General features: G+C 44.6%; 3 protein-coding genes across 5 annotated transcripts; all 3 read right to left on the bottom strand.

The window, feature by feature from the left end:
• Positions 1 to 4607: 4607 nt before the first annotated feature.
• Positions 4608 to 6970, bottom strand: ndufa4a (NDUFA4 mitochondrial complex associated a). The gene is made up of 4 exons (XM_018757112.2): positions 6805 to 6970; positions 5829 to 5917; positions 5428 to 5488; positions 4608 to 4909 (listed from the first exon to the last, which is right to left on the bottom strand). The coding sequence occupies exons 1-4, from the start codon at positions 6850 to 6852 to the stop codon at positions 4853 to 4855; spliced, it is 255 nt and encodes an 84-aa protein (XP_018612628.1). The 5' UTR covers positions 6853 to 6970; the 3' UTR covers positions 4608 to 4852.
• A 1546-nt stretch (positions 6971 to 8516) lies between these two features.
• slc35b1 (solute carrier family 35 member B1) lies at positions 8517 to 15734 on the bottom strand. Its single transcript, XM_018756891.2, has 9 exons — positions 15272 to 15734; positions 14513 to 14616; positions 13936 to 14066; positions 13323 to 13353; positions 12466 to 12626; positions 11985 to 12111; positions 9943 to 10049; positions 9632 to 9785; positions 8517 to 9505 (listed from the first exon to the last, which is right to left on the bottom strand). Exons 1-9 carry the CDS (start codon positions 15391 to 15393, stop codon positions 9453 to 9455), a joined length of 990 nt encoding a protein of 329 aa, XP_018612407.1. The 5' UTR covers positions 15394 to 15734; the 3' UTR covers positions 8517 to 9452.
• Positions 15735 to 16801: 1067 nt separating this feature from the next.
• fam117aa (family with sequence similarity 117 member Aa) lies at positions 16802 to 26272 on the bottom strand. Of its 3 annotated transcripts, XM_018757063.2 has the most exons (9): positions 26169 to 26272; positions 25758 to 25901; positions 23392 to 23534; positions 21209 to 21301; positions 20955 to 21071; positions 19998 to 20114; positions 19674 to 19818; positions 19421 to 19577; positions 16802 to 18678 (listed from the first exon to the last, which is right to left on the bottom strand). In XM_018757063.2, the coding sequence occupies exons 2-9, from the start codon at positions 25864 to 25866 to the stop codon at positions 18447 to 18449; spliced, it is 1113 nt and encodes a 370-aa protein (XP_018612579.1). In that variant the 5' UTR covers positions 25867 to 25901; positions 26169 to 26272; the 3' UTR covers positions 16802 to 18446. The 3 variants fall into 3 exon arrangements, with proteins under 3 accessions (XP_018612579.1, XP_018612577.1, XP_018612580.1); XM_018757061.2 differs by having other exon boundaries at positions 25758 to 26272; XM_018757064.2 differs by having other exon boundaries at positions 19421 to 19574; positions 25758 to 26272.
• Positions 26273 to 26683: the final 411 nt, after the last annotated feature.

Below are 26683 nucleotides of genomic sequence, written 5' to 3'. Positions count from 1 at the left end.
GGTGCGATGCCGTGGCTCCCTTTGAAGAGCAACGCATTTCCATTTTTCATCAAGCGCCACCTGACGACCCCTGCCAGCTGTTCCACATTCCTCTATTTAAATTTCGACCTGCTTTCCTCCCGGAAGAGAAAGGAAGCGGCGCATTAAGATGCGAAGCCCACGATGGGCCCTGGAGCCGCTGCTGTTTGTGCTGCTGGAGAGAAAGGTGCTGAGAGTGGAAATGGGCCTCCTTTCAAAGCTCTGTCCTTTGGCTGTCCTAGTCGGGGAGCGTTCCCAGTGTAACATTACTGACGCACCTTTTTTTTTTTGATAACTCATTGCTGCGCATCTCCGTGACGCTATCAGGGCACCCTTCGCCTCCAGCAGCTCTAGGAACGTTCATTTCGGCAAAGATCAGCGCCGGTATTTCGCTGACCCCGTGAGCCACAATGATCTCGGTCCTTCACTCCGAACCGCAGCGACGTCACGGACCCTTTGCTGCTTTTGGAAACCGTTGTGTGTTGCGCACTGGGACAGGGATGGTGACATACAGGACCGGAGACATGCGAGTCCACCTGGACAACACCCGTGTGGAACGAACCGGACAGAAGAGTAAAAGCAAAGCAACACACAGGTGTCCCGCATCTTTGGAACCTGCTACGGAAGAGCCGGGAGGACGCGGTGCCTCAGTTCCCGATCCGAGGCGAGGCAGGGAGACCGCGCTGCCCGCCGGCCGTAAACACTTCGTTGCGCGCCACGCCTTCCTTGTTTGTTGGCGCAGAGGTGGTGCGTGACGTCACCCACGTTACCATCACGACGCTCGGGAAGGAGTGGCCCCGTGCACTCGCTGTGGTCTCTCACGTCAGCGGTCCATTGATGCAGTTGAGCTGTCGGTGCTCTTTTCATTTGCGTGCAGTGGCCAGTCCCCCGTAGTGTCTTCTATCACCACTTTGCTACATATATACTGTAGTATCCTGCACATACTACTGCTTTCTGTTTATTATGTCAGTTTGTATCGGTCTGTCTTTCTATGTAACTGAATGTCGTGAAAAAACTAGTTTCCCACAAGCGAATTGAAATTTTTCAGCGGTACTGTTTAACTCATGTATGAATTATTAACATTTTGTTTGGTTCATTGAAAAAATGCATCGTCTCTTCGGCAATAATAATAAAAATAATGATGATGCGTGTGAGGTGAAATACGGTCGTAACCTTTCCAGCAGTGACGTATTTCAGAGGGAAGGAGTCTAGATAAGCGCACTGGAAACTGCTTGATTCAGCGTGGCACATCGCAAAGGTATGATTCAGGGGACATTGGTTGGCGGATCCAGCGTAACCCTAACCCTAACCCTCCAGTTAGACCATCAAAAACATGGCAGTGAATTGAGGGAGAACTCTGATTACTGTTTGTTCCAAAGGCAAATGAAAGAGAGCGCCGGTACGAGAGCGCGCAAAATCCGGAGTCCTGCATTCCCTTTCAATATGCAACGAGAGTATGTGAAGCAGCATGGAAAAACTAATCAACAGTCAGTCCTGAACTCCCACCGCTAGTTCTGAATTCAGTATGATTCCCCCCGACGGCTCCAACCAGCCGTGTCCCTGAGAGCCACAGCCTGATGTGTCCTGGAGTGACTCACACGATCCCCGAACGCCTAGGGGCACAATGGAAGGGGGGAGTTCGTGCGTGGGTGGGGAGGGTGGGGTAGGGTGAAGTAGCAGCTGTCAACTTCAAGCCTGTACGTCGCAAACGCCCCCATCGCAGGCGAACGCCATCGCAATTTTTCAACTAAGCAGAGGGTTGGTCACTGGAGGAACGGCGGCCTGCGGGAGGGAGGCGTCAACGTCCGGCAACGTTTCGTATCGCGCTTTAGCTCCTGTGCTCAGGTTGCACAGAGGATAAGGTACCGTAGAAATGACAGTCCCCAAACAGGACTCCCACATTGGATCCTGAGAAGCTCGTCTTCTTGACACACGACTGCAGGCAGACCTCAGCCATCCTCACCGTCTGCACCGACGGAACTTGAATAAGATCTGATAGTGAGCAACGTCCAGGAAATTTTCCAGAACCTCATCTCGTACCATCGCGGTACGTTCAAATCGATGAGGAACGAAAGCATCCTCACATCACCGGGGATGGAGAAGTCTGGTGTTTTGATGGCCCCTGTATGACCCAGAGGAGGTCTCTTATAACAGGAGCCATCTCCAAAATCATTACACTTTCCTCACTTTCTGCGGCAGGAGCAAAAGTTCATGCACTTACCAGGGGTCAAGGGTGTCTGGCTAAACTCTTTTGCTGTGCTGCCTGTTCCTTCAAAGATTTTTCAGGGAATTTGGGATTTAGTCCTGAAAACAGCTGAGGAGAAATAAACTGAAAGTAACAATAATCTGATCATGTCAAAATGATATTAGTGATACTTTATCAGTAACTGTTTGTACAACGTGGGGTAGCAGTGGTCCAGCGTCTATCCCGGATTCACAGCCTGGATGGGATGCCAATCCATCACCGAAAAACTACACACACTCATTCACTTGCGCACAGACACACACACACACACACACACTATGGTCAATTGAGTCACCAGTTCCCCTTTGGCCAGTCGAAGGAGACCATGCAAACCACACACAAACTGAACCGGATTCAAACTCACAACAACAGAACAAAATGCAGGGAAAGAACAAACCACATGCCGTCCAGCAGAAAGCAAAATGAAAACTTTTTGTTCTTCCTGCAGACCACAGTGGACAGAGGACAGTCCTGGATGGACCAAAGATTGATGCAAATGCATAAACCCTGGCTACCTGACAACTATCCTTTCACGAAACTTTCATATAATCCTTTATTTTTTATGGTCACGGTTGAAAATGCAAACCATAAACGCAACTTCTCATCTTCCAGGTTTATCGATCTCCCTTTGTTTAAATACAGTTTGTTCTAACCTTTCGATGGCAGGCATGTTTGAGCGAGAATTTATTTTCATACGCAATAGCTTACTTGACATTCCCACGAATGCGTTTACACGTCGCCCTTGCAATGCGGAACCACGGGAGATTTAAATTTTCACTTGCTGACATTTACAGCTCAAGCACAATCCCTCCACTATCTGATTTTCACAGAGATTAAGTACATATGTGGTCATTCTAAATCACCTTATTTCTAAATTTGTCTCAGCAACCCGATTGTTGAAACAGGAACACAACTTATTTTGTTGACACAAACCAAGACAAATGGAAGCAAACAGCCAAAGGGTGGGTTTCCGCGAGTGAAAATGAACCATTTGCTGATTTGGATTATTGAAATGGACTTCAACTGCAAGAATAAAGTAATAAAAAATCCATGTTTCATGATGCATATGGGATACATTAACCTCACATAAAACCAGCAGCTCAGAATGGTAAAACCGCAGTACATTAAATGAACTTCTGGTATCACGAATGCCTCTCTTCTACAAAGCGGGTCAGCTTCACCCTCGCCAGGGGGGTGTCCTAGAGACACGCCTTCTCCCTGTTATTATTATCATCCATAACAATAATCAAAGTCATATTTCCCTAAATTGTGGGTTGTACACTGGGCTACTTAATAATTTACACAACTGGGTAATTTTTACTGTTTAAATTAAGGGTTAGTATCTTGATCAAGGGTACTAACACACACATACACACACACATACACACACACACACAGGCTGAAGCCACTTGTCCTGAGCAGGGTCGCGGTGAGCCGGAGCCTAACCCGGCAACACAGAGCCTAAGGCTGGCAGGGGAGGGGGACACGATGCCAGTCTGTCACAAGGGACCCCAAGAAGTACTTGAACCCCAGACCAGCCAGACAGTAGGACGCGGCCAAGCCTGCTGCACCACCACGCCCCCTGCGAGTACTACAACAGGAAGTATAATTTGAAACCGGGTCTTTTGAGTGCAGGCCTGCAGCTCTAACCACTCCTCTACCTACTGTCCCTGTCATGAGAGAGGATGGGTTGTGTTTCTTTTCTAAGTTATGCATTCGTAATGTCTTCCTACCTTATCTGCACATACAGTCTTCTTCAGTGGCTACACTAGTTTTTGGGTCACAGTTGAAGACCACTGCCATGCTAACAAGTATCACTGGAGTTAGGTGCCTCCCCACATAGAGCACCGGAAGGACACCGATGACCACGAGACCTGCGAACAGAGTGCCACCTCTATTAGAGATTTCCCAGAATTCAAAACTCCAGCGTGACACAACACCGAGTCAGTCGCTATACTTACACTGAGCTGCTAGCTGGTTCATATGTACAAGTTCACTTAAAGATAGAGTTCCCTAATTGGTGAATTCACACACACACACACACACACACACACACACACACACACACATTTTCAGAACCGCACATCCCATACGGGGTCACGGGGGAACCGGAGCCTACCCGGTAACACAGGGCGTAAGGCCAGAGGGGCAGGGGACACACCCAGGACGGGATGCCAGTCCGTCACAAGGCACCCCAAGCGGGACTCGAACCCCAGACTCACCGGAGAGCAGGACTGCGGTCCAACCCACTGCGCCACCGCACCCCCATTGGTGAATTCATACATGTTCAATCCTAATGTTTAATCTTTAGTAAAAGCCATAAGCAAAGAAACACACACAGTTCTCATGTAGTACATGTAGGTGGCTGCCTCTAGTTTATTGTTGCAGACGGCCAGAAATACTAACAAGGTTAGAAAATTTTCTGTGGGTGAAAAGACATTATTGCTCAAAAATGGGGACCAGAGGAAAGCAAACTGTGCGGTGTGCTTCATGCATCTGTAGAGTTTCAGTTTTGGGCTTGGCCGATTGTGCGGATCTGCTTCGCCAAGACGACTGCAAGTCGTCGGTGCTCGACTTCAACAGGCTCGCTTAAAAGTCAGGGCCATTCTTCTTCAGTTTGCTGTAGTCCGTGTTCACAGCAAAGAACTGGAGGAATCAAGTGCAGAGCATAGTCAGCATGGTGTAACCACGAAATTAATACAACTAACAACATCACCAAGCATGGTAAATACAGAGCTAACGGGAACAATAAAAAAAGAAAAAGATGTATTAATTACATACCTGAGAAAAACAAATCATTTAAAATATTTATAATGCTGCAAATTGAAAAACCATAGGCTCCAATCATAACTATAATAATCTTAAGCTTAACAAGATCAGATTATTATGCTCTGAATGCTTAGTAATAAGAGGATCACTAAACTCAACTGTGGCTGCAGGCTTTACAGCTGTAAATATGATCAAACCAGTTTCAGCAGAACCTCCAGGAAAAACCAGGGGTCCATCATTGTTCACAGATCAGTCCATTTCTATGATATTTCATACAGTTGCTTGAAAAGAGATCCATCACATGGACATTTAAAGAATGGTGACTTCGGGGAAAGTTACACAGTTGCAGCTATGATCCCTGGGAAAGGAGGGCATGAATTGAGGAAGTGCCGTACTTTGTACTGGTCAGTGGGACCCAGCTTGTTCCACGGCTCAGGATTGTTCTTAGGATCCCATCTGCAAAAAAAGTAACGAACGTCTAAACTTCCATTTTCATTAAAGAACACAATAGCATTTATCAACAATCATTCTGTGTTCAGCTGATCCACAATTTTGTCAGTCCATACTGTTGGACATAATACGGGGTGTAATTCAAGTGAAACATCTTGCTGAAGAACTGTACAGCAGAGCCCCTTGTGGGACAAAGAAACTCATTTGTATCCTGAGCTACTACACCACATTCTGCTCTGCACTCAATTTCCTGAAGTACCCGTTAACACGCTCCGAAAGCAAAAGCAGATTGACTTTGTGCTCCACGTCCAGCAACAAACCAGAGGAAAAAACAGCAAGCCCTTACGAGACGTCGGGGTTGCGTAGGGCCAGGCGGGCCAGGTACAAGATGGACATGGTGGCCCCCCCTCCAATGAAAGCAAACAGCGGGATCAGCTGCGGAGCAAAGACATGAATAATGAGGACTTACAAACACAATACTGTCTTCCACAGAAGACACGCCCAACAAGGAGGAAAGTTGGAAATGCTGAGGAACAAACAAACAATCAACCCAGTAAATGCCCCCTCCATACAAGCACAGAAATCAGGGTATCTCCATTCCAAGTACTACATTACATCATAAACATTCCAGTTTCCCTGGAGGGAATAATGAAGTATTATTCCCTCCTAAACTGGTCCACTTAAAAATGAAGTGCACATAAAAGAAACCTTAGAATATAAATTCAAATGATAAATGAGGAAAGAAATATTTTCATGAAAAAAGAATCATGCCTTATGGTTCAACATGATATGTTAATAAGTAATTAAACCTCCACACCCCATTGGTGGGGAAAGTGGGCGGGGTCTTATTGTCACGTGACTTCTCATGCGCTTGCGAGTACGAACAACTGCCATTGGCAGCCGAATCACGGAATTGTTCATAAGTTAGCCATTTACATTTTACTCACGTTTTACTTCTGCACAGCGCTTTCACTAAAATTGCAAAATAATAGTAAGTAATTAGTATGAATGTCACGCCCACAACTAACTTGATCCTAAATGTGACCTAGGTAGGTAGCTGTGACCGCACAACTTCTGACTCCACGTCGTTGCAAAACTCCAAATAGTAGTCAGAAGTATGGTGATATACAAACATACTTATTAACTCGATATCTCAAGAAGTTATTGAAGTTTAGGTCACTTAACGAATAAGTGACCGAACACAAGACAAGTGAAGTGTGACCCGAACGTGTGTGTTGTGTCATGACCCGACATGTTCGCCACAGCTACATACAGCTCCACAAATTAATGTTTTCTGCTTCTCACATAGGAGCTCCACGTACCGCGGGGTGGTTTTTCATCTGCCGAGTGATGATTCCGAATACGGACATCGTGGCGCTGCTGAGAGGATCACGATTCTATACCGTAGGGGGATAATAACAGGATTACAGATTTATGGAGATCTCCGTAAGGACCCCGAGTGGACGGCTGTAGTTTATATGGGCAGGAAAAATAGGGTCCTCCGTGGGGGACCTTTCGTAGCCCGCGATAATATTATACAAAATTACATTAAAATTTTGCTGTGAAACACTATATAGATTAGAATAGTTGTCCTTATTCATGCTTATTTTCTACTTTATCAAGCAGTTTTTTAAAAGAATTTACTTCGTTTTGTCGTTTTTTTATTCAGGCACCAATTTGAACACCTACAAATTTGCGCAATTGAAAGTCAAGTTTCTGGTGTCTAAAGAAGGAACCTGAGCTGTTACAACTGACTTAACTTTAATGCTTTCAGTAACAGGATCTCTCATCGCTCTTTAACTTTAAATACATCAAAATGTATTTTTCTTTGGTTTATTCGTTAAGTATCGACCCATTTAGGCTACATCCCCTTTCAGTATGAGTTTCTTCGGCGTCTTTAAGGACAAATTTTGAGTCATGTTTTAAATTCTTTATTTTTTTCCAGCAAACATTTAATTAGAATTTATGATCATAAGCCAGTGTCAAATGCAGAAAAGAACCCTGGCCTCCAAAATAGGGCGTGTTACCTATACCCCAGGGGCAGTTGGTAGTGTACTGCCATAGATGCAAGGGTTGCAGGTTTGAATCCCACCTCCAGCTATACCTTTCAACAAAGTACTTACTCTAAATTAATCTAGTAAAATCATCCAGCTGTATAAATGGGTAAATAATTGTAAGTAGCTTAATATTGTATGTCGCTTTGGAGAAGAGCGTCAGCTAAATGAATAAATGTGAAATGAAATGGACATCTGATGGATGTAAACTTGGGACATCAACAGTGCAAAAGAAATAGTGGCCAGAACATCTCACCCACTTACTGGGAATATAACTTATTTAGCATTTATTCAAGGTATTTTACAACATAATATAACTTTACATTGAATTACACATTTATACAGTAGGGTATTGTTGCTGTTCATTCAAGGTAAATGTCTTGATCAAGGGTACAATAGGAGGAGCAGGATTTGAACCCAGAACTTTCAGACGGTGAAGCCTTAACGCTGCACAGCCCGTTGCCCTGTACCGAGTTCCTAGACATTTTGTTCTTTTAGGGTTCTCAGCATTCATCACTTGTAGACGAACAACAACAGAGCAGTTTGGAGCAGTGACGCTCCTGGCTCGAATCCTCGACTCCATAGCTCCAAGTAAGGGTACCTCAGGGCAGCGCGTTAAAACGGTAACCCAGGAAATTGCGTTTCTGGCACGGCCCGCACGTCCTCTCCCGGGCTCATTCTCTAATCAGATTGGCTCCCCGAAACCAGGAGGTGTTTACTTCCCGAATTTAATTTTCTTCAGGGAATTGAACGTTAACCTTTCATAAACATTTGTGAGACGTGGGGCAGAGGGTGCTGTCAGCACTGTGACACAAATTGGAAACTGGATCTGGTTTGTACAAAGAGCCATTTAGCCAGCAGCAATGTCACGTAACTTCTTTTCATTGGGCCCCCTTTGATCCAGTGCATGCTCCAGCCCCTCTTTGTCCCCAAGAACAAAGGTACAGAACACAGTCATTGCTACAGACAGGAACGCACAGTCTTATCCACAACTGTTTATTTTCCTTTTTTTTTTTTAAATTTCTTGGGCAGTTCTTGCTGGATACTGCAGATGGGACATTAAAGATCACAAACACTTTTGGCAGCAACTAAAATGTATTTTCAAATAGACACCTACAGTACACTGTTTACAGTAAAACAGTCCCCTTTATGACCCAGTCAATACTCTTATCCCTTATTTTAAATTAAAAAAAAGTATATCCAGTATTTAACAGGAAAGGCAGGATAATAAAAAAAATCAGGAGCATACAATATGATACTTAAGACAAACTATTACCATTTCTCTGAATGATGATTTTTTTAACCTCATCTTTTAACACAAACTAGGTATAAAGAACATAGTTACTTGTGTGTTTTGGATGTTGTGCAAGATTTCTGGGACCAGTTCTGCTTTACTGTCCCTTATTTGTTTTTGCCAAGTAAGTATTTAAAAAAAAAAACCAAGACAAAAAAAGTTAACATAAAACAGTATCCTAAAAGTATACAGTGGGGTGCACACTGACAATACATAAGAAAGAAAGTCAGAGCTCAATATGTGGCGATGGGAAATTAAGTCCTGCACTAGTGTAAACATACTTCATAAACTTCTGTTTTGGAATTCAGCTCTCGACATGCCATCAGGAAACATTTTTGCCTAAAAAGTCCAGCTGTGATGTAAGCTGAAGAAGGAGAGTTCCAGAGGACATGGAGGTGAAAGAGAACACACTGCTGCTCTCCTTAGATCAAGTGGACAGCACAACTTCAGGCAACATACACACCCAAAGAAAGGTGGATTTAGTTCTCTCCCAGAAAAGCGGGTGGGGCTATTGGGATACTGTTTAAAGAGAGCCTGTTGAAAAGAGGGAGGAATATTCTTTACTGAATGCCTGTCCACACTAGCACTCAAGCTCCAACATTCACAGATCATCCTCTGTATGTCAGTGTGTAGTTTTCTTCGGTCCTTTTCCAAATCTGGCATCAAGCCCCAGGCCTAACAAACAAGCAAACACACAAATGTACAGTTAAATCACACATGTCATAAAAAGCAGACTCCATTCAATGCCTAGCAAAGGTTTGCTGACCAGCGGGGGACAAGGCTAGAGAACGTGTAGCTTACCCAAGAAGACAAGAATGGTGCCCACCCACTGAACAAGGCTGATGACGTTGCCAAAGAGGATGACTGAGCCCAGGATTGTGAAGAACTTTCGTGTGGTAGTGATAATGGAGCAGGTGAGGGGCCCAAAATACACCACCGTCATGAAGATAAATGTCTAAAAAGGAGAAAATACGGCACTTTTTCATCAACATGAAAACAACACTCCACGTCCAGGAGTATTTTCTGCCACAGGTGTCCTGGGCTTAGGTCACCTTATTGGAAATTACTACAGCTCTAAGCTAGCTAGCATCCCTGTGATACCTTTGACCCACCTGGCCAAGGGCACTAGTGAGCCCAAAGAGCAGAATATTGTAGTATATGTGGGGGTGGCGTTCAGCAAAAGTCACAAACTCCCAGACCTCTCCTGTCCACAGGACTCCTGAGAGAAAGGCATAAAGGACATGAGGTACAGCAGCCAGTTAGGAAGATATGAGCTCGGGGCAGTGAAAAGAAAATGCCATTTCCAAAAGTGTTATTTATTGCTACATCCAGTATCACAATTACAATAACTTACATTATTCTGAACGATCAACATTTTGCAGACGAACAGCGAAAACATACTATTTATCCATTCATTTATCATTAAAAACTGCTTGTCCAGTGTAAGGTCACAGTGGTTTGGAGTCTATCCCAGAAGCACAGGGCGTGAGGCAGGGTATACCCTGGATGGGACACCAGTAAATTGCAGGGAAATCACACACACTCACTCACGCATCATATGCAATGTAGAGTCACTAATCCACCTGAAGCATATCTTTAGAACAAGAGAAGAATATGCAAACGCAACACAGACTGAGCTGCATTTGAACCCATATCCAATCTTGCAGCTCAAAAGTGGAAGCACCAGTGCTACCCTCTATGCCACCCTTAAGTGGCCATTACAAAAGCACTGAGAAAAACATAAAACAATCCAATGCAAAAAAAATTATGCATCCAATTAATGATTACTTCAGTAAATGTTGAAAACCATTCTTATATTTATGGGCAATGCATAAATAATAACTGGTTACATCAATTTTAAACCATTTGTCTCTTCAGCAAAGCTTTGATAAAATTCATCACCACTGAGGCCGCTGCTGAAATATTAAATGGTTTAATTACCCATGCCGATTCATAAATCATGGATTTTTTTTTTTTGAAATTGTAACAAAGGGTTCTGGGACATTAACATTTTTTCTATGCACATAACTAATTTGATCATCAATTCAAACCTCCACAATGACAGCGCTGCGGCTGTAGATCTCTTCGTGAATCAGCGGGCCTCTGAAATGTAAACTAACACATAGGTTCCGTGTGCTTCTAGATTAAATGTCAGACTAAAGACTTAACGCTCTGTTTGTCTGTGTTATTTTTCCGATCGCTCTGCGATACTTTAATTCCTCAGTTAGTGGTTAAAAGTAAATGTCAGACGCTGACATGGAAATGTCAGGGCCGAAAATATCTGCTTAGACGCCTTATGTCAGAGACACAATGGGCGGGCTGCCAAAAAGAAATGCAGACCAAAAGAGCAGTGCTTTCACTTACTTCACAATCAACTTGGATGTTGATATCAACAGGACTGAGTGAACTGCTATTGTCCAGTTACGACAAATCTTTCAGTGTTCACAGAAAGGTGAGCTGTTCAACCCAGTGCCATGAGCTGGATCCCTCTGGTGTCAGGAAAAAGCAGCAAAACAGCAGCCTGGTGCCACTGTGTGTCTGTGTGTGTACATGGGTAATGTCATGCAAGTATGAAGAAACCCCCATAAGAGCAGCACTTAGGGCCAAGAACTAGGAACCAAAAAGGGAATATTTTCTGACCTGCTGGTACTGTGACAGACAGCACTGAAAAATTGATACAACAGGGGGAAGGGCAGACTGCAGGATCTGAATGCCAAGGAAATCTTTCTGAAGACTGCAACCATCTATTGAATGCTGATTTTTTTTTTCTAATTAAAATCAAGTGATCAGGGACAGCAGGCAGTGTAGCAGAGCAATATCCTTTCATATGAAGGACCTACGCTCAAATGCCCCCTCTTGCTGGAGTACCCTTAATCAAGGTCCTTAAATTGATACAATAAAAAATGCCCAGATGTATAAATGGACAAGTTATTGTAGAGCTTAGCGTACAAATCTAACACTAAGTCACTTTGGACAAAGGCACTAACTAAATTAATTCATTATAACAAAATCTCTGTCAGAACACACTACTTCTGCAGCCTAAGATTATGATACTGATACTTTTCTTTCTATGTTGCAGTATCTGGACGTGTAAGCTGTTGACCCGATTGTACCATCACCCATCATGCACAAGAAAGTGAATATGGAAACGCACCAATGCCAAGTACAAGGGTGGACCACAGGTTGATGTTCAGCATCATGTGGTTGGATCCGGTCTGGTAGCGACCCCGCATGTGGTCCTGGGCCACACCCGTCAGGCCGTCGAGTGTCAGTGAGCACAGCTGGAAGACACCAGGTGTGTGATTTCAGGATGCAGTGTTTGGCGTTTCACAATCACAAACATGGACTGGGACACTTATGAGCCCACACATACACATACTTTCTGACCCGCTTGTCCCACACAGGGTCGCGGGGAACCGGAGCCCAACCTGGCAACACAGGGCGTAAGGCCGGAGGAGGAGGGGACACATCCAGGACAGGACGCCAGTCCGTCGCAAGGCACCCCAAGCGGGACTCGAACCCCAGACCCACCGGAGAGCAGGACCCGGTCCAACCCACTGCGCCACCACGCCCCCCACACATATACAGTTAACCAGAATCTGTTTGTGTACATGGATATGAGTGAGTGAGTATACCAGCAGCAACTCCCCGAAGCCAAAGACATGGTCATCTGTGACATCAGCACCCTTCTGGGGTTTGTACAGGAAGAGGGCGACGCCTGTCACGATGAGGAGGACACATAGGTACTTGGCCAGCGGGTACTTCTTCCTCAGGATGGTTACACCCAGGATCATCACTGTGGAGGCGGAAGCAAAGAGGCGGTTCATGCAGGGAGCAGCACTGCTCATGGCAGACACGCTGCCAAAGGAGAGGCGTCACCAGTGCCAGAGGGAACGGCATCCAGCCAGGCGACATGCATTAACATGACTCAAGACAGTACGGCAGGGTGTGGGGCTGGAATCAGCTACAAAGTCTTCAAATTAAAAATCCTGCCGTGACTAAATTAGAAATCCCATCTATAATTTCTAAAAAGACAATACATGGATATATTTATTCCCGTGCACAGATTTTAGTGGGGGAAAAAAGTATTCCCATTCTGCAGTTACATACACATGAAGTAATTAAGAATGCTAAAACAGGCTTAAACATACAAGCTAATGTCCCACAACTGTCCTTCAGAAGCCCTCAGCAGTCCACCCCCAAAACCCAGTACAGGAGCAGAGGACACGTGTATGTCAACAAGGGCCTTAATATCCTGTGAGAGACATGAACAAACACTGGGATCCTGCAAAGGTTGGCAAGTCAGCAAATCAAATCAGTTTGATCCCCATAAAAAACAAGACCTGAGCCAAACAAACATCGCTAAGGGGGCAATAAGCAACCTCTGCATCATCCATTGTAAACTGCTGCACTGAGGTGGGGTGAAGGGGGCACAATAATATGCTGTAAATAGCAGTTGTGTTTCTTTATGTGTAAGTCTACTGTCACGTACCTGGGATGGGTTTACAGGACTTCCCCAACACCTGAAGGGAGAAAAGGGGGGGGGTGGGAGGAGGGAAAAAAAAAAAGTGAAAAGAGAATTAGAATAGAGCACAGAAATCTCTTGATTTACTGGCTCTCAAATGTGCCTTTAACGGAGCAATGAGAAGCAGGTGGAAGGAGCCCAGAGCGCTGCTGGTACATTACAGCCAGGGCACAGTGACCTCAGCAACTGGAGACAAACAGGGATGACGTGTACCGGGTGCAAGCACAGAGGGACAGGACAGAGACATGCACCGAAGTGTGTGCAGTTCTTTAAAAATAACACGATTACTGTGATATCTGTGACATTTTCATTGAGTTATAAATGATCTCAGCAGGACTGTCTGCACACATTCAATTGTCCTCAAAATATTTTAGATTTATGCATTATTGTCATGTCACATAAGAACCAGGAGAACAGCGAAATCATTTGGGAAACATTTTATTACAGTGATTCAAAGGGAAAAGTACTGTTCTGTTTTACAGTCAGAGGTAAATGGTTAAAAGAATAATACATAATCACAGGAAGGTCTTAGAGATACTGAGTGTAGAAGGAACATGGGATTCCGGGACAGGGGTCAGACCTGAGTGGGGTAGTTGACGTACTGCAGCGCGGAGTTGCTGGACACCATGGCCCCGAGGTACGAGAGGGAGCACACCAAGTAAAGCCAGCTCCGGGTCTGATCGGGTTTGGAGTGTTCAAAAAACTGGATCACTAAAGGTAAGGAGAGGCAAAAAGGGAAGAGTGTCAGCAAGCATCATCATGGGAGTTAAGAACATGTGGCTGAAACCTGACGGTTGGTGGTTCAAGTCACAGGTGGGGCCTTTCCGTTTTAAATTTTAATTATAGTGTTTGGAACACATTTCTCATAGAAAAGCACAGCAGAGGGCCTCCCCTGTGTACTTGGCAACACCAACCATCTGTGAACAGGAGTCCCAGAGAAGACAAATTGGACCCTTGAGTGGGCTGAGTAATTTGCTACAGCTAAATTTGGAAACAGAAATCCAAACGGAAGCGTGGATTCAGCAGCAGATGAATACCGTGCAAAACATAAACACGACTACTGTAACCCATATGGCTCGGAGCTGTGCGGTACCACCCCAGCACACCACCGCGTAGACAAAACCTGGGTGTGGTTCCGGAGGAGGCCATTCACTCACAGATCTTCGCAAAAAGTGCATTGAAGATGCACTGGATGAAGACCAGCGTGGTGGCATATCTGAACTTCTCCTTCTTGTTCCCATAGCTGTAGTCGCCCCTCGTGCTGCAAAAGAATAAAGAAAACGCGGCAGCAGATGGCGCAGCGGTTAGGACTGTCGGCTTGCAATCCGAAGGCTCTGAGTTCAAACCCCACCTCGTGCTGCAATACCCTCGATTACGGCGCTTATCCCGAATCGGTACGGCGGGGATCACCCAGCCGTATAAATAAAATAAGCAAGTGGTGTCAGCTGCGTAAACAACATGACAGACGATATTAGAACTCTTCAAATGCCATCTATATCCTAACTTGTTTCTTCACCCAAAATAGCTTAGTCTTATACCCCCTCCCTCCTCAGAGCACCTTATTTTTACTGTGGTGTTTCAGGGTAAGCACCTTGGATACTGCAGTAGCAGAGGGTGCGGTGTGACCCAACCACCTGAAGGTCACACGTGCGCTTCATCACGCGCCACTACGACCCCTGCCGTCCAATTGAGTTACACGCAGGAGCGAAGCACGCGGCTGACGTGAACTCGGTTTCTATGACTATTCAGACTACTGAGCAGAACTATTCAGACTACTGAGCAGCTTCCACGTGATGGAAAAAGAGCAGAATCAATCCGACTTGCTCATCATCATCGCAGCTGAGCTGCTGCTGTTCTTGTTGTCATTTAAACCCATTTGCTGCTCGTCTCGTGTTTTCCGGCTCACTGTCTCTCACATGGTTTCCTGCAGGATTCCGTAGTAGAAGTAACACACGAAGACCCCCAGGAAACAGACGCCCAGGCGCAGCCGCTCGTTCTGCAGCAGCGACGCCCGTCCGGAGCTCTTCCCCGCGGCCATTCCGTCCTCCAGCAACGCCGGTCCGGACACCGACACCGAGGACCCGGACACCGACCCGCCGCCGCCCGCGCTCCGCAGCGCCGCGTCCCGCTCCACTCTCCCCGCCGCCGGCGGCCCGAGTCCGGAAATGATGGAGCTATCAGCCCTACGGGGGGCTCTCTGCTCACCAAACTACTACACAATTCGCCCTCAAGCCCTGGCGAATGAATAAGACTAACAGAATAATGATGACGGGCTGTAATACTGACTGACTCGGGCTTCTAGTATCAACCCGCCATCACTCCCTTACGCTCCGCGAGACGCTGGTTTGTTGTCTCGCACTTAAAGCGACGTCACTGTTAATCCGGTCTCCGGGCCCCTGCGAAACAGTCACAGAGCTGCCCATGGATCCGCCTGAAACGGTTGGCTGCTTCACTTGAAGTCCAAGTGAAAAAACACTATGCAACCGCAAGAGTATTTCACTTCAGGTATGTTCATCTTCACCTTCTGAAGGATATTACTCCTCTCTTCGTACCGTGCTGAACCCCACATGAAAGGTCAAGGATAGAGATGTTGGGTCCTCCCCCTGTAGTTTTTAGAAACCTGCAGGGCAGATTAATGTGCAAGGAAACGATGGAGTTCCACGACGTTAAACTACTGCCGTTATAAAATTATTGTAAAAAAAGAAAATGGAAACATGTTCCATTAGTTACTCTCTGGAATCACATTCAATAGAATTTAAAATCTGGCACTCTAAATGGTCAGCTACATGCTGCAATGCCAAGGCCCTCAAAGGACAATAGTCGCGTCTAATTTTTCGTCTCAAGATGTGGATGTCTATCATTGGCCCAAATAAGGAAACTTGGGCCAATAACAAAATAACGGGGATACGAGGGGGTGTGGCCTTGCAACTTAAACCCTCACTTATAAACTGTGCTACACGTGTTCAGAATGGATAGTTGGCTTTGTATTTATAGACCGCCGATACAAAGTACTGAATTTTAATTTATTTCCAGTACAATCGGAGAAAAATGCCTGTCATTTCCCCATTTCAAACATTTGACACCTGCTTTGAATTTCTTCAGCTTCAAATTCGATGTATTACTCTCATAACATTCATATCAAAAAGGGCAGGAACAGTTTAGAACAGAATAATTCAGTCGTATGTACACATACATAAAAATTCATATTCAACATTTTCCTCAGAACCGCTTTGCATTTATTAAAGTTGTTAGTCCAGTTATTCCAAGTTAGCCAATAAAGTTCTAATTGAATACACTCATCTAAATGTACACATGCAGTTAATGATAAAACAGATGATGCTTTTAAACTTATTCAACTTAAAACTCCTTTGTGCAAATTATCCATAGACAAAATACAACATATAACTACGTGTTAAGATGTATAAAGAAAAAAAAAAAAAGGGGGGGGGGAGGCAAGAAATAAATACTTTTATAAAATGTAGTTGTGAAACAAGTCATGTTAGAGACATACACTAGGTATTATGTAAAGAGGTTACAAGCATACTGCACCATGAATGAGGGTGTAGGAACAATACACGTAAAATTTAGGTTAAAAACTGCAGAAGCACATGAAGGGTTTGTGAAATAAATAAAACACTTGAAACTCAGACTTGACAGTAGTCAACTAATATATTAAATATTTACAAATGTCATTGCTTCCCTATACGATTATAAATTGATTGAAGCATTCATATTACTCCCCCCAAAAATATACAAAAGCATTGTTGAGAAAGTATTATACTCATTTCTTGCATTTAATAATTATGCTTCCAGCAGGCCAACTTCAAAGAAAAGGCCATCCATTTTAAACTATTAAGGCTGCAGAGAAACTCTTCAATTTCTGTGTTTCACAGGCTGAAGCAGAATACACTTTACTCATATTTTTAAAAAAAAAAAAAAAAAGGCATTGCTTTGTAATATGACCTCAAAACTCTTTGAAACATTCCTTTCAAAGTGAAATCCACATAATCTCATTTTATGAGAATGAACAAATGCAAACAGGAAGAAAACTTCTGAAAAATTTTTTTTTTTTTTAGGACTAGCACCATCAACATACAGAGTTGTCACATTTAAACCTACAGTATATTTTAAATTTGATGAAATCTTTAACTGAAATACTACAAACAAGCAATTCTGATTTAGAGCACAGCTGTGCTCAAATAAATTCAAAGACCATTTACTAAGATCCTTAGGTGTTCACCCTGTAATCTTAAAAGACACCTAAGACCTAGATTAAGAGATTCCTTAACTACATATTTTAAGTGGCAAATTCATTAACCAACCAAGTTAGATTAAGTTTTCCAAAACCTAAATAAAAATAGGAATGTTTGCCAGTGCCTGCTTCACTTTTTCGTGTTTAGATTAAAGTTGTAATAAATACATCTTATACAGTATGAAGTGTCAAGTCTGTCTGTAAAGACAATGGGGGGGGGGCAAAAACCAAACAGGTCTGCAGTTAAAGCACTGTTTGAAACAAAGGAAGCATGCATTTGGCAAGAATTATAGGTCTATGGGTAATTTTACAGGGAACAAATATCACCAGTTCACCTGAAGAGCACAGGTGGAGACAAGAAAGATTGTACTTTTACGTTTACAGGCAGATTGTTAGGGAAACCTGCAGTACTTTTTTAAAATGGTACCCAACAGCTGAAATCCCTGTGTTGCCTCCGAGCAGATTTCATTCATGCTAAGTGTCTCCTCCTTCCTCAATTGCTTCCAAAATCTTGCACGTTATCCCTCACAGGGATGTGTTGTAAAGATAGGCATAGGTAATTTGGGGACAGGGTCAGAAAGGACCAGTCTTGCAGGTCCTAGCAGTGCTAGACATTCACTTGACAACCCACAGCATTAACTATGGTACATTCATAGTTCTCCAGCAAAGTATTTGGTGAAGATTAGCAATTTCAAGTGACTTCAAAGTCCACAACATTGTCAGTATGACAAGAAAATTCAGGGCTTGTATGCATTTTTGCTTCAAACCAATGCTGGAGGGTTCTCTCTCTTCCCTGTCTAATATTCGTCCTTCCCACCGATGGGGTAGGTCCTCTGCGTTTACATAGCAGCGGTGGTGTTACAGTCCGTGCCAACTCCAGGCTCGGTGTTTGTGGGTGGACAGCTGGTGACAGGAGACACAGAGAGGCTGCGAAACAGGAAGTCTACAGAGGGCAGCAGCGGCTTCAATAGACTGACAGGACAAAAGGCAGAGCCCCCATGGGGGGTGAAGTTCACTTTGTTGGGGTCAGGGCACAAGGGATGGGTGAGTAGCAGGCTGGAACTGGGAGTGCTGGCAGCAGGAATTGAGAAAAGAAAAAGGGTACAAGCATTATAAATCACAATATCAATTTAAATTATTCTCTTTTAAAGATTGTATGCACTGTTTAAGATAGATACAGAGTCATGACAAGACTCACTACACCAAGAGGGTAAAATCCCAAAAAAAACTCGTACAGAAAACGTAATTGTTGTTAGTAAAATATATATATCAATAGGCAACTGAGGCAATATGTGCTGTGGCAATGATGTGAACCTTAGCTCTGCCCTCCTGATGAAATGGTAATCTTATTGTGTTTCCACCCATTACTACTAGCACAATAAATTTAACTGAAAGGCTGCTAAACATGAACAAAAAGTCTGAAGTTCCACCTGCAACCATGCTGGCTTGAAATACCATACCTGTAGTTTAAACAGACACGACTAAACCTGCCGATTTGCATCTTTCACAACCTTATGGCAGCCATATGGTAGTTTCATATTTAATACAAATTACCCCATTGCTATTTTCCCTGATTTACCATGCATCTATCAATTCATAGAAATCTAATAATAGCTTACAGAATGGGGGAAGTTCACCTTTTAAAATTTAAAAATCAGCTCATTGTCAAAAGTGTCACCAGTAGGGGGCATCGTTGCTCAAAACATTAAGCACAGCATTATGCTCACTGATAGGAGTAAAGCGTTCACACACAGCATCAATGCAGCTAAAGACAGCAAACAGGAAATTGGAGCTCTGTGTGTGTTTAGCTTACAGGGCTTCCTCACAGGCGCGTACTCTCTCACAGCCTTCGGGGGGCTCCCTCTGGAAGGTGGAGATCTTCCTGGGGCAAGGAGAGGAGGACATCGGCAGGGGGGAGGAGCCTATTCCAACTAGTGGGGGCGAGGGTGATGGGCACAGCGTGTCGGCTGCTATCAAGAGAAGATTGCACCTTTTAGTATCTGAACAGACAGTTTAGCAAACGGCTCTGGGTAGAATTTCAGTGGAGGGGAGTATACCCTACTTACCCACATCCTCCATGGGGCAGGGAGAAGGAGATGGGGACAACAGAGCAGGATCCAGTGGAGCAGGAGAGGAGTTGCTCTGAGACTCACTGCTACACCTCTGCGATGGCACCGGTGCCCGGTGGCCATCGGGCACATCTAGTATGATCTACAGAGATGGATCAGGGCACCACTCAGGAGTCAATTACGACAGAGGAAAGCAATCATCGTTCACCTCCACAGCAACATTATTATGAACCAACTGCAGACCTGAAGAGAATTTAATGGCAGGACTAGAACCCAAGCATGCACAGGTGAAGAGGATGACGTGGGATACAACAAACTTACTGAGCGCTGCTCCTGGGGTGTTCCAGACACAAAGACACCTTCCAGCTCCAGGTTGAGTCCCTCCACACTGTGACGCAGGCGAGGGGTTAGCCGGCTCAGTGACAGGAAAGGTGTTGTCTGAAGGATGACAAGGGGTCATTTTCAGATGTGGTGTTCATTACAGCACAGTAGCACAACAAGTAGGGGTGTGTCTCAGCGCCTGGGTGGTGTGAAGACGTGGGTTTGATCTCCACTCAGTCTGCGTGGAGTTTGCATACTCTCCCAGTGTCTACGTGGGTTTATTCCCGGTGCTCTGCTTTCCACCCTACAGTCTAAAGACATGTAGTTCAGGTTCACCCATAGCGTGAGAGTGACAGAGTGTGTTTCACTGATGTATGGATGAGTGGCCCATTTTAAGTAGTGTATCTAGCAGTCTAAGTCACCTTGGTGAATAAGGTGTGTAGGCTGGTAACACTACACAGTTCACTGGAAGCTGATTTGGAGAAAAGCATCTGCTAAATAAATAAATGTAAAAATGTTAAGCACAGACTGCAACACTCCATGGAACAAGTGCTAGCAGCCATCTTATGCCTTCCACACCTCCTGGGGCATATGCCTCCAACAAGGGTTCTCCAGGCATCCCTAAGAGCTGAGATGTCATGACGTTTTCTTGTTGGCATTTCTGTAACTGGCAAGGTTTTAAAGGTGTGGGGTTGCAAGCCCCATGCCAAACCCTCCTCCTTTCTCAACCAGGCTTAGGACTGTCCGTGGCAGAGTTGGCAGTAGCCATGGCAATACAAAAAAATAGGGGGTGGTTATTGGTGCTTCTCTTCCACAGTGCTTGGGACAAGAACGTGCCACCTAAAAACACCCTACTAACTTTCACCCAGACCCATCACAAGATGGAACTGCATGCTGAACATATGCAAACAGTGCTGAAGTTAAAATGCAACAGGTTAATCTAAGCATGTGCAGTACCTGTGTGGTCCCTGGAATGTAGCCTCCAGGAGAATGGTGAGAGGGGCAGTCCCTCTCAGGGCCCCCTCGGGGAGAGTGCTTGGAGCGCTTCTGCAGCTGGTGTTTCAGGTTGGAGATCTGAAAAGGGGTAGAAGAGGCAATGAGTCACCTCTGAACTATCCCACAGTGGTTAAGTGCACCTGCTGTCCCTCTCTGACCCATGCAGAGGGTCTTAAACACTGAGCACTATCCAGGTGACTGCTGCAGCAACTTACCTCTCTCAGGTGATCGGCACTTCCCCAGGATGCAGAGCGCTTGTGTCCTCCGCTCCTCCGGCTACGGGACTCATTGCACCATGAGCTAGGTGTCTGAGGAGAGAATAATACAAGCTCACCCAATAAGTCCCCAGCATTCTACTGTGGGCTCTTTAAACAGAAAGCATGTATAAAGCTTCCAGTCTAGAAAAATAGGTCAACCTGTCATTTACATACAGGACAGAAACATGCTGAACAAGAAACAAGAGTAGAAAGTCACAGCAGGAAGCTCAAGAACACAAGCAACAGAAAAAGACTAAGAGAGGCAGACTAAGGAGACAAGTCCAAGTGACTGTTCTGAATCTTCCTACAAAATTGGGTTTTTATACAAAAACCCAACTGTATATAGTTTATTTGGTTTTAGAACAACCCCAGCATGAGCATTAACAGGAGCAAGCAGTCAGATGAGAACTTCACCATTATGGGTGACAATGGAGTTATCACATACGTCACACAGTTCTGTTATGCAAAGCAACCACCTGTTATTTCATCTAACTTCCACTGCACTCACTTTAAAACACAACCCAGAGAGTCAGCACTTTGCAGCAGTCATGTGTAGGAGGTGACATTAAACCACTGCTAACCACAGATGGAAGTAAAACGCACGGTGGTAGAAGGATGTCAAAATACAAAGGCCCTATTCGCATCCACAGCATGTTGCACATCATCTTTGCAGGCAAGGATGTGGGTAGGACAGAGCATATCTCCCTCCCCCTGTCCCACCACAACCCTCAACTCCCCCCCAACATGAGCACACATAACGACCTCCAGCTCTGTTGCCACCCTGAGAAAAACCCCTGGCTCCTTTCAAAGCTCACCACCGTGCTTACCGTCATCTCATCTGCCAGGCAGAGCCTTGACCACTGAAGTTTAACAAAATGGCCTGCATGACCAGCTCCACCAAGCACCGCACAAAGAGTGTGCTTCCACACTCCACGGTCAGTCTAGAAACCTCACCGTGACAGCATGGGTCGGGAATAGAGTTGTTGCTAAAGGAAGCCAGGTGGTCACAGGATGCCAGCTATAAAAAGAGTTGGCAACACTTTGCATGGCAGAACTTTCTGGAGGACGGAGCTTGTGTTTCAGAGCCTGGGCAAGGAGCAAGGGTTTGCATGGTAGGGGTAAAGGGCGTCCACAATGTTTGGTGTGAAACGAGAGATGTGCAATAGTGGCTGCTGCAGAGACAGCTTTGCACAAGACACTGACATCAACTTCTACTCTGAGCTACCTGCTGAAATGTGTCAAATGGAAACCTGGTTATTCCTGCCCCCAAGTCCATAAGTGTTTACTGAGAGCCACACCATGATCCCATCTCCTCTGCATCAGTCATGTCCAAGCCTGGTCCTCCCAGGACAAAAGGTGTCAATTTAGTTGGATGCAACTCAGAACTACTTCTCTACTGAAACTGGACCTTAATCACTTCACCTGGCATTTCAGTTGTCAAACGGTAGCTAATTAAATGGTAAATGTGGTTGACTCTGGTACTGGGGCTGGACACCCTGCTCTACACTTTCAAAGAACACCCCTGCTGCAGTATTAAATATTCTTACAATGTAACTCTCAGAGCCAAGTCTGACCTGAAAAGCCTGTTTGACTGACACCTCTATGCACCACCAAGACAAAAAAAACTATCACTGCAGCTGTAGAGCTCTGAGGTATCTGCAGCTGTCGCTTCAAGACATGCGTTTGCATAGTTTCATAGGTCCTTCCTACAGTCCAAAGACCTGCATTTCAGATGAACTGCTAACTAAAAACTGCCTGTAGTGTGCACATGTGTAAGTGAATGTGCAAGTGACTGCCCCGTGATGGACTGGCACGCCATTGTGGGTGTACACTACCTCACACCCAATGCTTTCAGGATACACTCTGGACTACAGTGACTGGATAAGTAGTTATTAAAAACTGATTCTCAAAATTCATTGCAGCAGGTAAAGGTTTATACAGCCATGCCGCTCTTTAAGTGATGCTGGTTTTGAATTTCATTCACCTTTGGACATTACAGACCAACGTAACTACAAAGTTATGGGTGGAAAACACCGGCATTCTACTTCTAGTTAAAATGTTGGGATGAGCATGTAAGGTTGGCACCGTTTCCACAGCGCTAGTAAGATGATGACAAAAGGTGTCAGCTGGGTTCAAGTCACCTGGGTAGCCTTGTCATTGACACAGGAGCTGTGGCTGTCGGGCTCCTTGGGCCAGCGGCCCTGCAGGTAGGGTCCTACGACGGTTTCCAGCGATAGCGTACGGCGAATGCTTGGCTTTGGTGGACGAGACTTGGTTTTCTCCACTGATAAAAATGAGAAGACAGGAGAAAATGTAATGCTTTCTATATCTGTATAAAAAGAATTTTTTAAAACTGTCAAAATGTTTCAGCTAAATTACTTGCGTGCTATTCAGGCAGTGCTACTAAACCAAACTACTATTCAGGAAGTGCTACTAAACCAAACTACAACCTCCTGAGACACAAAAGGAGGGAGAAGAGGAGAGAAAAGAAGAAAAAAAAAAAAAAAAAAGGTTTGTGGATGTATATCTAGCATTTATAGGAGGCTCTCCAAGTCCCACCCCCAAATCATGGAGTGTCATTTAAAAATCATAGCAAGCTCTCTGTTGGGAGCAGTAGGATTCAGCATTGTAATATGGATAGTTTCGAAGATGCACTTAAAACATTACATCCTCTAAAGAGGGAAAAATGAACAGTTGGCTTTCAGGAGCATATTAAACTGTGTTGTTACTCTTAAATGTTTCATACTTCTGCAATTAAAAACAAAGTATAACAGGTAAGAAGGTACAGTAATAATAAAGGGCATGGACTGTTACAAATTCAAGTCCCACTCTGCACTACTACTGTAGCACCCATGAGCAAGGTACTGAGCCTGTGTTACTATATTTAAAATTAACCTTTAAGGATGGGACATTCAGCATAATCTCTTGGTGCTAAACTTGTCCGTCTTGCTGCATTTACAAGTTTTAGGAAGCATAACTGTTCATGAGTATTTAGCATGAAGTCTTTCCTGTGAAGCTGCTGTAGGAAAATGCCAACTCTTTGGACAGAAGCATGGCAAGACCATGGAGAAAGCAGTGAAAGGTGCACCGCTGTTTAAAGTTCAGGCGGGCGCAACCCAAGAGCTGCATGTTACAGTACTTGTCATTGTACCGTCATCCTTTGGCTGAGATCTGCCGACATCCTGAAAGTTAGCAAATGCTGCAACAGGTGATGGGACTGGTGCCTGGGCTGCTGATGTACCAGATTCCTTACGTTACAGCAGCAGCACAGCTGGTCCCTCAGCTCATCCCACATGCAGGAAAAAAATCAATTTTATAGGACGATCCAGAACAAACAGCCACTTGGATTTGTCTCCTTAGTCTGCAAATTCTTTTCTCTGCTTCATCACACCATCAATTTAGCAAATGTGGTCAACCGGCTCTGACTGATGGCTTTATCATTGGGAGGTGTTGTCCAGAGGCCACTTACACAGCACAGCCTGTTGTAACACTTATGGGGAGGGGAAACCTAGACAGACATTCTTACACTTTCCATGATGGACAGATGGCTTTAAATCCCTTCCCAATGTATTTCAACGCACCACAAGAAAACAAAGCCCTTCGAACAGCAGCAGCCACAGAAAGCTGGGAAAACATGTGAGAACATGTCTGTGTGGACATTTTTACACTGTTGTGTTTATAACAAATGAGAAACAACAATCTAAACTATTTCTAAAATGCTTAGATGGTTATTTCTTCTTCCCCAACAGCAGGAAATGATCCATAATCACATTTCGCATGTGGCATAACACAAAAAAAACTTGAAATCTGTATGATCACAACATCAGACTGTGGAACACTGGTTGCAGGGCATGAATCTGAAAATTGTTAACATGCCTATAAAATTTACAACCCATTTATGAACGCTGGCTTTAGCATGTTGCCATTTTCCGCACACTGGTCACACAGGGTGCGTCGGCATTTCTCAAGACAAACCTGTAAAATCAGTGTGTTGCTGTTAAAAAGTGATCCCACAAATAGAATGTCTCAGACAACTGGTTTGAGCACCACTTCAAGGATTTGGTACAGGGAGCAGGCATTGTAAAGTTTAGGGCAATCGCTTTACCATCAGAAGTCCGCTGGTCTAATCCGACTCCTGTTATACTATAGTCCCCTCATTCAAGGTACTTACCCTGAAGTACTCTGGTACAATACCCTGCTGTATAACTTATAAAGTTGATAATGTGACATCGTAAATAATGCCTTGTGCCAGCAAAAAATACTAAAAAATAATGGGAAATAATTATAATACTGACCAGTAGAAAACCACTGGTAAAACAGGCAGAAAGCCTTTCGCAGGTATGCAGACCCAAGCCAAAAAAAGTATTTAAAACCCACTCCTTCTTGTCCATGAGCACATGATGATTCACCACCTGTCCTTCCACTTATTTCAAATGAGCAAAAACGGATCAATCCGATTTGCTGCTGTTAACACAACCTCGCACGTGCAGATGCACCTCAGATTTACCTGTCTTGGCCTCCCTGGGGGTCCTGCCGTGGAGCTGGAACTGCACTGTGGCTCTGATGGGCTGCAAGCCCGACGCGCGCCCCCGACCCGCGCACCCGACGCACGACATGCTCGCTCGCGGCGAACGGAACGGACCCGTCAGCTCTTGAAAGAAAGAATATTTCTGCTATCTCCCTCAAGTTTAGAAACACATGTCAGCTTTCACCTAGCTGGACGGCTGAAGCTTAACTTCTTAACTTTAAACCAACATCTTTAGTTTACTTTGCTCAGTTCGGCAGATTTTACCGACACACACAGCTCTCGCGAGCTAACTATGCTAACTTAGCCTTTCTTTTGTGGCGATAACTCTTTTTAAAAATGCTTTTCAACACGCATAAATTATGAAGCTTTAGAGAGGGCGAGGACGTGTACCTTCGGCATCCCTCGAGAAGTTTACGAGCGCCTCAAACAAAGTTTTGCAAATAAAGTTCTTTAAACGTGTTAATTGTTAGAACAACCCACCGCTCGACCTGCCACTTTACTCTCTAGAACAGTGACAACAGCCACGCGCTGCGGTTCCCTTTACTGCGAAGGGGCGTGGCCACAGCTAAATCCTCGATATAATTGGTTACTGAGAAACACTCCTTCGGATTTATTTGTCAGAGCGCTGTCAATCTCACTTGAGGACGCCCACGTATCTGACACGCCCCTCCGCATTGTTAATACAGTAATCACGTTTTTACTGACTTTGTTCTTTGCTGTTTTAGCTGTTCCTCCTGCTTATGTTTTTGCCAACATTGTTCGGCGCAGAATATACATATTTTGTAAAAACTGAATAGAACTTTTAAACTTTTTAAAGCGTATTGAACACTTTTCCCCTCTGGTGAAGGTGCATAAGGCCTACACACAGCCCACTGATCAATGCTGGGGCCTAAGTGAATAATTCA

This window comes from Scleropages formosus, chromosome 8 (assembly GCF_900964775.1).
Source record: "Scleropages formosus chromosome 8, fSclFor1.1, whole genome shotgun sequence".
Lineage (NCBI taxonomy): Eukaryota > Metazoa > Chordata > Actinopteri > Osteoglossiformes > Osteoglossidae > Scleropages > Scleropages formosus.
Note: the sequence above shows the minus strand (reverse complement) of the source record. Positions and strands in the feature narration are given on the sequence as shown.

What these genes read in the sequence shown, in the direction of transcription:
- slc35b1 (XM_018756891.2), bottom strand. Translation starts at nt 15,393, where the DNA reads ATGGCCGCGGGGAAGAGCTCCGGACGGGCGTCGCTGCTGCAGAACGAG. An exon ending in GGAATCCTGCAGGAAACCAT is followed by an intron (nt 14,617 to 15,271) that starts GTGAGAGACAGT and finishes ATTCTTTTGCAG; the next exon opens with CACGAGGGGCGACTACAGCT. An exon ending in GCTTCGGGGAGTTGCTGCTG is followed by an intron (nt 12,112 to 12,465) that starts GTATACTCACTC and finishes GGTGTCTTCCAG; the next exon opens with CTGTGCTCACTGACACTCGA.
- fam117aa (XM_018757061.2), bottom strand. Translation starts at nt 25,866, where the DNA reads ATGTCGTGCGTCGGGTGCGCGGGTCGGGGGCGCGCGTCGGGCTTGCAG. An exon ending in GTGCCGATCACCTGAGAGAG is followed by an intron (nt 21,072 to 21,208) that starts GTAAGTTGCTGC and finishes ACCCCTTTTCAG; the next exon opens with ATCTCCAACCTGAAACACCA. An exon ending in CGCGCCTGTGAGGAAGCCCT is followed by an intron (nt 18,679 to 19,420) that starts GTAAGCTAAACA and finishes TCCTGCTGCCAG; the next exon opens with CACTCCCAGTTCCAGCCTGC.
- ndufa4a (XM_018757112.2), bottom strand. Translation starts at nt 6,852, where the DNA reads ATGTCCGTATTCGGAATCATCACTCGGCAGATGAAAAACCACCCCGCG. An exon ending in AGATGAAAAACCACCCCGCG is followed by an intron (nt 5,918 to 6,804) that starts GTACGTGGAGCT and finishes TTTGCTCCGCAG; the next exon opens with CTGATCCCGCTGTTTGCTTT. An exon ending in CTACGCAACCCCGACGTCTC is followed by an intron (nt 5,489 to 5,828) that starts GTAAGGGCTTGC and finishes CTTTTTTTGCAG; the next exon opens with ATGGGATCCTAAGAACAATC.